This window comes from Alligator sinensis, unplaced genomic scaffold (assembly GCF_000455745.1).
Source record: "Alligator sinensis unplaced genomic scaffold, ASM45574v1 scaffold360_3, whole genome shotgun sequence".
NCBI lineage: Eukaryota > Metazoa > Chordata > Crocodylia > Alligatoridae > Alligator > Alligator sinensis.
Window position 1 is genome coordinate 1947554 of NW_005841977.1, and position 10939 is coordinate 1958492.

The window sequence follows — 10939 nt, forward strand, 5'->3', positions numbered from 1 at the left end:
GCACACTAAGCTCAGGCCAGTCACAGGCAGAAAATAGAGAGGGCCAATGGTGGACCACCCTGATGCCTTGTCTCTTGCTGTCATAACTGCAAGCAGGGTTGAAGGTCTGAAGTAAAAAGGTTCTTGCATAGATCAGTGTTAGCAGGTGCCTAGCCCATATTCCTCTCAGTTGGTCCTCCTTGTAGACCCCAATTCATCCCTGTCCCTAAAGCTTATCTGCTATTATCCTTTTACTGTGATAAATTATTCATAATTGGGAATGTTCCATTAAATAAGCAAAGAGAAATGCATCTTCCATCACATTTTTCTTCTGTCTTGTGTTTCTGCCCTGTATTTGGTCTTCAGTTTGAACAGTTGGTTACAACAGGCTGAGGAATTGTTGGTGACCTCAGGACTGTGGGTGGAACAGTGAGAAACATGGGACTGTAGACAGAAAGTGAAGTGCAACAGCAGGGCTGCGTGTGGGAGCCCAGCACTGGCATAAACAGAGGAGAGGAGAAGTTCACCATCAGAGCTGTGGTGGAAAAGGTTGTGGCCCTAATGAGGTCTTCTCTGTGAAGAAGCCACACTCAAAAACTAATAGGTTCATGAACATGGTTTTACTAAAGCCAGTGGTCATGGACACCTCTCCACACAGCAGCATTGCATCATGGCATTGTGTTGTATATTGCAGAACAACAATATAACCTTAACCCCAGACATTCAGAACTCATGGGTACATCCAGACAAGTGCAGACATTTGCTTCCCTGGGGACAAGTAGTAGCGCACTTTGCACCGCAGCTACTTGTCCCTGGGGTATGTCCGTGCCACATGCGCTTTGGCGTGCAGCAAGTTACCCCGGGGGCACTAGGGGAGGCTAGACAGCACTGTGCTGGCCCCAACAGCCTTACCTGGGGTCCTGAGAGTCTCTCAGGGCTGCACCTGTGGCGATCCTGTTGGGCAGAGCCTGGCCAGCAGCTGCAGTGTGGCTCTGGGCAGTCCAGCTCTGCTTTTCAGCAGCACGCGCTTCCCGAGTGTGTGCTGCTCCATTTTTTTTTCCATGGTTTTTTTTTGACCCCTGGGTACCCAGGGGTCAAAAAACCCCATGGAAAATAAACTGGAGCAGCGCATGGTTGAGTAGCGCACCTTTACAGAGTGGAGACCAACAGACTGTGCAGTATGTGGCACTGCAGACATGTTTGTGGTGCCATTTACCGCACGGCCGGGCTCATCTGGATACTCCCCATGAGTCCTGGCCCCCAGAGTCATGTAAACCATCCAGGGATCCTTTTTGTGATATGAAATGGAGGTTCCTTTTCTTTTCAACCATCACAATTCATTTGTTCACTTATTTTCAAGTTTCTCTCTGAAGCCACAAGAGCTGGAAATGTCTTATATTTCAAAATGAAAAAGCTGAGATTTTTCTGTAGGTTTATGATTTTAGCCAAGTCATGAGACTTGTAGTACAATTGCCAGGAGAGACAACAGGGATTCACCCTGAAGGCCTGGCTCTAGTCCCTCCTATTTCCTTCCTTCTGTTGCTTAAGCATGAACATTGCTCTTCCTCCAAGACCCACTCCAGGTCCCAGGGTTCCTGGGAGCCTTAGGACCAGCTGCTCTGGAGAAATGAGAGTGAGTCCAGTGGAAGTGGTAGCAGGTTCATGGTACCAGACCATACATTGGGGAAGAACACACATCTCTGCATGCCCTTGCCTATTTTCAGTTAGGTCTGAAGCAGGCCCCAAAACAGGAAAGACTAGAGATGGATGGAGGGGAAGTTGCTTCAACAGCTGCTAATTTAAAGCATGAATTGAGCTGGGCTTTTTCCAGAGGCATCATTGTACATCAAGCCAAAATATGGATGTGCCCTTTGAGGCACACAGGAGAATCCTTGTAACAAAAGCTTGCCCCCTGTGAGAGAAATAGGGCTATACCTCCTCCAGGGAATCCAGAAAGCACCAATCAACTTGTCTAAGGAAGATTTATATGCACCAACTTCAGGTATATTCATGAGACAGCAGAGCCTCTGGAAGGAAACATTCATTGATGATTGAATTGGCTATGCTAGAGGCACCTAATTTAGCCCCACTGAGACCAGTCTTGGCATGTTGCTGGGTGCCCAAAGGTCATAATAAATGTGAATAACCGGGATCTGATTGAAGCAGCTTTTGACCCTGATTCTTCCATTTAACTGGTATAAACCAGGAACAGTACTACTGAAGTCGGTGAACAGGTGTAAAACTGGTGAAAGGGGTAGAAGAACCAGGCCTCTTTCATAAATATGGAGGGGGCACCTCTGTGATGCAGGAGAGCTGGTATGAAGGCGAGCTGGTCCTTTCATTGGAAGGGGGAGCATCGCAGGCTGTGACCTGCAGTCTCCATAGACCAGGCATGCCCTCCACCATGCTGTGGTTTGGCAACACCCAGAGAAACCAATCTCCCAACAGGGAGCAAAAAGAGCCCTGTTCCTTACTCCTGTAATTGTCCTTGGCTAATGATCCTGTCCCAAGTAGCTGGCTCCATGCATCCTCTCTCTGCCTGTCTTTTCTAGATAAAGGAGTTTCCTGACATGCAGCCCACCTTTTGCCATTTCAGTCTTGAGTCCTTTTCTCTTTGCCCTGACTCCAGGTCTTCCTTGTCCTCATTTAGCCTGTCATGTTTCCCTCCTTTGGGCATTAGACCCCGACCACTATGGGATCCCTTTCTCCTAGCCAGGGAGAGGGAGTTCTAGGAGGATCCAATCTCTATTGAAGGCAGAGAGAACTTCTCCTGGGACATCCAGTGGGAGTCTTCTCTGGGTTCCTGCTGTTCCAGGCCTACAGTTCGATGGAGAAAGCAACCAGCGATCTGACTGCTGTTTTTGCTTTAAGTAGGGGCTGGAATACTTCTGCTGTAGGAGCTAAGCACAGGAGGACTAGGGACCAGGCATATCCTCCTTCTGATCCCTGCTGCTGACTTCCTCTGTAGCCTTGGACAGGTTATCCTTTGCTGTGGCTTTTCTTTATAAAGAAGCCCATGCCCCTTACCTGCCTCCTAGGGGGAGCTGCAAGTCCTCTCCCCAGCCATGGAGAGTGCCATTATCACTATACGAATCCAGAGGAACCCTGCTCAGCCACGCTCTCCCTTTCTTAACACGATCCAGGCCTAAGTAAGAATTAAAGACCTTGAACATCTGTAATTACCAAGAGACATTTTGGTGTCCTGATCACCTCCATCTCTACCTAAAGTTACCAATTGCTTTGTTTGGGGAAGGGATTCTTGGCTCTCCATCAAGACTTGTTATTACTGGCACTTGTATTGCCGTAGTACCTCAGAGCTCTCCCTGCTAGTCATGAACCAGGACCCCACCGTGTAGAAAGACAAAACAGGGTGGGATCCCAGCCCCAAAGAACTTACGGTCTAACCCTGCAGCACACCACAGCTGTCCCTTCAAAGCAGCGCCTGCTCACTCCCACACCTCTGTCTAACTTGCACTCTCTATTTTCTGTCTGCTCCTTTCAGATAATAGACAGCGAGAATGAAGCGCTGCTGGCAGCTCTCACCGAGACACTGGATGATATACAGGAAGATGACATAGGCCTGGCTGCCTTCCGAACTATGGAAGAGGGGGATGCGCCCACCCACACCTCCACCTCGCCCACCTCTTCCCCCAAACCCACCGCCCTGGTCGTGGGGGGGCCGCCTCCGGCCCCAGAGGTTGATGAGCTGTCTCTAGTAAGAACCCACTTCCTACTGTTTAAGGTGGATTTGGATGAGCCTCTGATAAGCCGGCTGCATGGGTATGATAGGAAGCAAAGGTCTGAATTTTTTCATTATAGGCTTAAAACTCTTAACCGTCAATACAAAGCATATATACCTGTATTGTATACGTATACATATGCCGCACCATTGCTGTCACCTTCATCGCCATTCTCATTGAAACAAGCTGATTTCTGCTGTGTGTAAACAGGGGGGCAGGTAAGGGGTCATCAGGGGTGGAATAAAATGAGGGTGATCCCAGAAGTCCCACCTCAAGAGGCCCCATTTTAGCTAAACTCTCTATTTGGGGTAACAGTTCTCATTTTGGCCCCGTGCTGCCCATCCAAGGGCTTCCTGGCATTCCAGCCAGTCCCCTATAGTGACTGGAGGCAGGACACAGCCAAATCTGTCCCCCCAGAGTCATTGCCAGGTTGGTGCCACTCAGTTTCTCTCAAAACACGTGCTGAGGGCCCAGCCAATGCTCCTCTGCTTTGGGAGGTCCTCTGCTGGAAAGTCAGGCCCTGACCTGACTGTAATCCCAGCCTGTGCCTCTTATCTGGGGCCTCAGTTCCACAACCTTTCTTTAAGATTTTCCACCCTCCATGGGGCAGGGGAAGGAAGGATGCAGATGATCTCATCTACTTGCCCTTCTGTTCTTCCCAGGGCCTGTTTTCCCTCAGCCAGGGCTGTGCCATTTCCCATGCACCACTGTCCAGGCTCCAGCTTTTACAAGCCTGCCCTGCCTCTCATTTGGTCCATGAACTGCCTGTTCCAATCCCACCTCTGAATCCTTCCCAGAAATCCTGAGTTGATACTTCCACTTCTTGAACCCAAGCTGCTCTGGAGCTATTAACAGCAGGGCATGGGCTTTCCTCCCAGGTTTTCTGGTGGTTGTGGCTGGTCTGATATAGAGAGCCAAGCTGCTCCTGGAGCAGATTCACCAGCTGGAACACTTGTCTGATGGGGGCACCCCATCTCTCTGCTGTGCATTAAGGAGTGGCACCTTTATAAAAGTGCATAGCGCCATCTAGTGATGAAAGTGTGCATTGCTGCTTCACGCCAAAATGCGCTTGTCGGGGAGTGTATATATCACACACAATATGTATGTGTATATATAGGATGTATACGTTGCAGGGGGAAAGTACTGAACATTTGCAGCTAAAGGGGAGATGCATGCTGAAGCTATGGGGCACCTCTACTGAAATTTCACTGCAGAACCCAACAAAGAACAGGAGCCCTGATGCAACAACCTTCTAATTCAATAGCACAGTCCTGATTTTTAAAAGGGTCTTCAACTTTGGAAGCCAGCTTTGAAGACCAAGCCCCAGATATGTCATTTCTGTACATTTCTGCAGAGCCTACGCAGTCATCTTGCTATTGATCTGTTGTTGCCTTCAGTGCTAGCACGATGTGTGTGGAATATGAAATGTTTACCAAAAAAAAAAGGTTTTGAAAAGAAAAAGTATTCTGACCCTGTGATCTGCAGTAACTGTGCCCTATCTGAGCTCAGGAAATTCCAGTTTGATGGGATTATGGTGAATTCTGAGCAGGACTGTCTTGGGTGAGATCCCCAGTGAACACTTGGCATGTACACAGAGCTTTACTTCTTCAAAACACTTTGTGAGCTAATTAATTAATCCAAGCCCCTTTCAGATGATTACAGCTGAATGATTCTTGCAGGGAGATCCATGCAGGCGTCCCAACTTGCATGCATGCATATAACCAAAATCTCTGTCTCCTAAGGACAGTGTTGGTTTGCCATGTTATTTTAAAGTCAAAGCAGTGACAGTGGCTCTGAGAGGAGCTGCTGAGATATCGAATACAGTGGGGGCTTGGCCAAGTAAATTCTTCCATCTGTGTCTCCTTATTCCCATTTTAGGTGACAGTGCCACAAAAAAGGGAGTATGCTCATCAAGTGCTTTGAACATTTAAAGCAATGAAAGTGCTCAGTACTCTGGTTGTAACTCCCCCCTCACCCCCAGCTACAATGTTCTTTATCTGCAGCCAAATAGCACTTAAAAGGTGTGAAATTCTTCCCCACTTTTTAATCTGATCCTTACAGCTGACAGCTCCAGGATCAGTAAGAGCCAAGGACAGACATGGAAACACTAACGGCATGTCTTGTGGTTTTAGTGACCTCTACTCACTATCAGAGATCACTGAACCCCACTCACATGCTTGCTGTAGAGCAGGGGCAGGCAATTATTTTGGGCAGAGGGCTGCTTACTGAGTTTTGGCAAGCCATCGAGGGTTGCATGACAGGCAGCCCAGGGCAGATAAATATTAATTTTCTAAATTTTTAGGGGCTCCGCAGGCCGGATAGAATGACCTGATGGTCCACATCCGGCCTCTGGACCGAATTTTGCCCACCCCTGCTGTAGAGGTTAGCTTGTGATCCCTGCTCACACTGGAATGCCGATTCTTTGTCTCACTGTTTCTCTTTGCAGCTGAAGAAATTACTTCTTTCTCCATCCCACGTGCCTCCAAGCTGTGAGGCTCAGAGAGATGGGAGTGCACGACGTCATGGGACCCCCAAATCAAGACCTCAGCGACCATGCACTAAGGTATTTTCTGTCTTAGCCGCCCCATTCCTGCAGGAAAAAAACTATAAATAACTTTTCCTCTCACCTCCCAACCAAGTCCTCTGTTCCCTGATGATTTCTAGAAAACATGTCACTCCAATGGTAGCTTCAAGGAGGGATCAAGTAGTTGCAGGGTGGAATGTCCTTGGGTGAAATATGGGGCATGGGGGTGAAGCAGGTGGGGAAACAGACCTGAGCAGCAGCACCACAATCTTAAGGGGAAGGGAGAGGGCTGGGTACAAGGGGAAATAGTCTGTCACAGTGGAAATCGTTGAACACAATTAGGATTGAGGACAGATCCCAGCTACCCTGGTGTCCTTGCAGCAGGGCTGAGGGCATAAGACTTTTCCGTTTCACTGGAGTTCTGTTTTATTAAAATTTCTTACATCTCCCCTTGCACCCAACAAATTATAGTAGAATGTGCTATTGATTGAATTGACTTAGCCTGGGGACAGCGGCATGCAAAACAGCAGACCAAACCAATGATTTCAGTTAATCCCCTGAAATCCAACAGAAGTTGCTGTCAAAGATTTTCTCCTTGGATAATGAAAATTGCACAGTGTATTGCGCCTGTGGATTTAGATTGCCTAGGAAAGGTAGAAAATTCCTGCCGGTGCTTGGGGTCATCATTCTGCTATGAGAGAAGGACTCAGGTTTGAACAAAAAGCTTGTCTGAGATACCAGCTAGAGAGAGATCTGGCGTGTCTGATGGAAACCATTTGACTGTGCCTCTGTATAACCTCCTTATGTAGTTGGTCTAATAGTTTCCACCATAGATGACTCGTAAGGGGGGGCATGTGTCCCCCTTGAGATTGACTGCCACCACCGGCTTCTGCGGGTGGTCGCTGCTCGCCACCCTCCCACCCCGCTGCCATCACCACAGGGGTCTGTGGGCAGTCCCCACTCACCGCCCCCCGTCCCCCACTGCCGACATCTGCAGGCAGTCCCTGCTTGCCGCCAGTACTGCCACCTACAAATGGTGCCCCTCCAGTCTTGGGAGGCACCGGTCGTTTATGGCTTCCACTAGTGCTTCTCACCATTTTCATAAATATAATGGATTGAAGAGAAGTCACTTGTCCACCCATAAGCTCGAACAGAGTCACCAGCATGTGAGATTGGCACCTAGGCTGTTACTGCCCTTCTGTGGACCCATCAGAGTCAGCTGGGCAGTGCAGCAAGGTCAGCTGTCATCTTAGTCCTGCTGCAGGGCAAAGGAGAGGTGGAGACAACAGATGAACAGACGAGTCAACACCTGACCCCAGTTGTCTTTCTTGCTTGGTGCAGGGGGCTGGACCCAATGATCTTCCAAGGTCCCTTCCAGCCTTACAATCTCTGAATCTATGAATACTGGGGATACAAAGTCTTTCACTACTAAGTAGCTGGCTTAAATGTTATCAACCCAGGTTGGCTGAAAGCAAAAGCCAGTGCCATCTGCTGGTGGCCTGAATGAAAGGAACTAAGGGTTTTCAGTCCACTCAGATCACAGGTCCTTTGCAGGCAACACTGCTTAAAAGAAGAGGCAAGGACAGAATGGCAATGGACATGGAACCCACTCCTCCTGAGAGGTGCTCTCTCTGGATTGTGGGCCCTTGCCTTTAACTATGCTGTCCCTGTCATTTGTTTCCAATGGACCCATTGTTTCCAAAGCCAGTAGGACGATGCTCTTCAGTTAAAGCTTTCTAGGTTTCAGTCTTGTTCCTTCCCATCTTGGGGAAGGACAAGGCCACGTACCTGCTGTGTGTGTGACCAAAGTGAATTGACAATGCAACATTGTAAGGCCAAGTCTGCTTCCTTGTCAGCTGCACTCCCCTCCCTGCCCAGCATGTATCACCATCCCAGTGGCATCACTCAAAGTGTACTGTTCTGTGCTGTTCAAAGATTAAAAGCAACCTTCTTGCACTCTCCTGAGATAGCTGGAGGCTACAAGAGGGCTTGCTAGTGCACTTTCTTCACACTCCCATTCCCTTTTTGAGGGACAAGAAGTGGTGACCTTGCAGTAGTTGATGAGACCAGTGGTAACTGAGCATCCTCACTGAGATTTAATAAAATGTGGTTCAACCCACTTGGGGAGTATGGTACTCCTAATGGGAGTACAGCTTACATTAATGATTCACAGCTGATCCTAACATCCTAGTAGAGGCTCTGTATTTTATAAGTCTTTGAGCCTGGGAACTTGCCTTTGTTGAGACCAAGGCTCGGCAGGTCAGAAGGCCCTGTGCTAGGCTTCCTCAAAAGAGTAGTAGAGATGCTCAGTGCAACCAGTGCTGGCTGCCAGTCAGCCAGTGGCTGAGTTGCTCACCATACAGGGGGCTTAGCAATATGACCTGCTTTCCAAAATGAGCCATCTTCCCACCTTCTAACAATGGGACCTAATTCACACACATGAGACTAGCATGTGCGGGCGCATTGTCTACAGTCCACACACTTGCAAGTGTGCACCACCAGTGTACAGGCTTTTACCAGATGCTGGTTTGTATGCATATGGAGTGAGGGACATGCACCAACTCCTTTAGCACAGCCTTCTTCCCCTTACCCCTGAAAGAAACGGGGGCCTTAAGTGCATGTCCCCTCAACACCACTTATTACAATAACTGGACAGGAACCATTTGTCCACAGTGGGATTTCTGCCCCTAGCCAGTATGTTCCTGCATGCAGTATGTTGGTATAGCAAGTGAACAGCTTATTGGAGCCAAGTCTTCTCACCAGAGCTTCTCTCTCATGTCTCTGAAGGTGGAGGGTCTCCGGGACAGAAAGTCAAGGTTTCTCCAGGCTCAGAGCCGGAGCTGCACAGAGCTGCACAGGCACCTCACCTCCACCACACACTGCCCACAGACCAAAGCCACCTGGCCACCAGACACATGCCAAGGCAGCAGTGTCAGCAGCGTACCCCAGAATCCCTATGTCCACAATGAAGATGACAGTGACACAAGTGAGGACTCGCTGAGCTCCGGCGATGCCACAGTGATGATACTGTCCCCCGAGGATGGCACCAACAGTCAGTTCTGTGAGAAAGAGATGCATTCAGTGGTGGAGCTCATCCGCTACATGCACACCTATTGCCTTCCTCCAAGAAAGCTGTCCATCAGAGACCCTGCAGATGTGAAGCACCAGCACTGTAACAGCCCCTACAAGAAAGCAAAGCCAGACTGCCCTTTGCAGACAACTTCCCACTGCAGCCAGGAGAGCTGGACAACCTGCACCTGGGAAATAGGCAGCTACCAGAAGCCCAGAACCTCCTCATTCTCCATCCTGAAGGAGCTACTGTCCAGGGACATTACGTGTGATGTGAGCAAGCCATACAGGTTGGGCAAACCTGTGTATGCCTCCTGGACCAGGCCCTCTGGCTCCAGGTCTCCAGGAGCTCCTGCTCAGGAAGCTGACACCTCTGTAGGGACTTGTAAGTCCAAAGTCAAAATGCCACTGGAGAAGACAGAGCTAAGGCAAAGCCCCAGGGCTGAGCCTGAAGCCAAGAAAGAGACTGGCAGCCCAGAGGACGAGGCCAGGAAACATGTAGTTCCTACAGCCCAGCCACTCCCAGGGAAAGCAGGCCGGAAGCAGGACAGTGCCATTTATGCGGTCCGGCGCTCCAAGAGACTCAACCCAGAGCTGGGCCACTGGCTTTCATTTCTTGATGAGCCTTCCCCAGAGCCTTCTGGCCCCAGAGATGCAACAGAGAGCTGGGTGCAGGATGCTTTTGCCTTGAGGGAGCCTACACTGTGCCCAGCATTGGAGAACTTTGATACGGAGGCACCAGCTGCAGAGGTGGAGGTGGGCAGCATGGAGGAAGGGGACAATACAACTGAGACCCACCGAATGGAGCCCCCGAGGCCCCTGCTGGGGAGCCCAGATGAGAAGGACAGGGGTGAGATGGATGGAAACCGGTCTTGCTCGCTCTTAGATCAGACAGGTAAGGGGGAGCGAGAGTACGAGGGAGTAACTGTGAATTAACTGCAGAAGTGGCTTGATGCCTACCTGGCTGGGGTCATTTGAGCCCAGTTTTCTTCCTGCCCAGGCAGGGGGTCAGACTTGAAGATCTACAAGGTCCCTTCTGACCCTACTTCTCTGATTCTATGATCTGTCTGGCACCACCTACATTAATTCCCAGCTGGGACCTTGCTCATGTCATCATTCCCAGTCTACAAGATATCTGAGCAGCTTAACATAGGTTAGTCTGGCCTACTCTGTTCTAAGCACTGACATGGCGCAGCAGATGCTGCAGTCTCACTGGTAGGCAAAGCACCTGGAACCCAGCTGGCCCTCTGAGTGACACAAGGGAAACTTTGGGTGTGGGAACCAGTAGACAGGAAGCCAGTTTGAGTATTTGGTTACTTTAAATCTAGGCATATTGCTTCCCCATGCTCTGCCTCATTTCCTTCACCTGTATTAAGGAGATAATGATACGGATTTTCCTTTAAAAGCATGTTGATCTCTATGGATTTCTTATCCAAGTCACAGAGAGGTAGTCTCCCTTGTGCAGGGCTAGACTGCAAACCAGGGGCTGAGTGAGATATAAATACTCAGAAATCCCATGTGCCCTGCCTCATCTCTAAGCCCAGACTGCCTCCTTTCCTCCCAGGGGCAATGCAGTTCATTATGGCAGGGAGGGCAATTACCCCCTAACCCCGCCTCTCTCCTCTTC

General features: G+C 49.5%; 1 protein-coding gene across 2 annotated transcripts in view; it reads left to right on the forward strand.

Moving 5' to 3' along the window:
- Window positions 1-10939, forward strand: part of PPARGC1B (PPARG coactivator 1 beta) — a 45460-nt gene that overhangs the window by 26559 nt on the left and 7962 nt on the right. For both annotated transcript variants that reach the window (XM_025200848.1, XM_025200847.1), the window contains 3 exons: window positions 3482-3694; window positions 6166-6282; window positions 9031-10207. In XM_025200848.1, coding sequence (XP_025056633.1) covers window positions 3578-3694; window positions 6166-6282; window positions 9031-10207 — 1411 coding nt within the window. In that variant the 5' untranslated portion in view covers window positions 3482-3577. The remainder of the gene's footprint in view (window positions 1-3481; window positions 3695-6165; window positions 6283-9030; window positions 10208-10939) is intronic.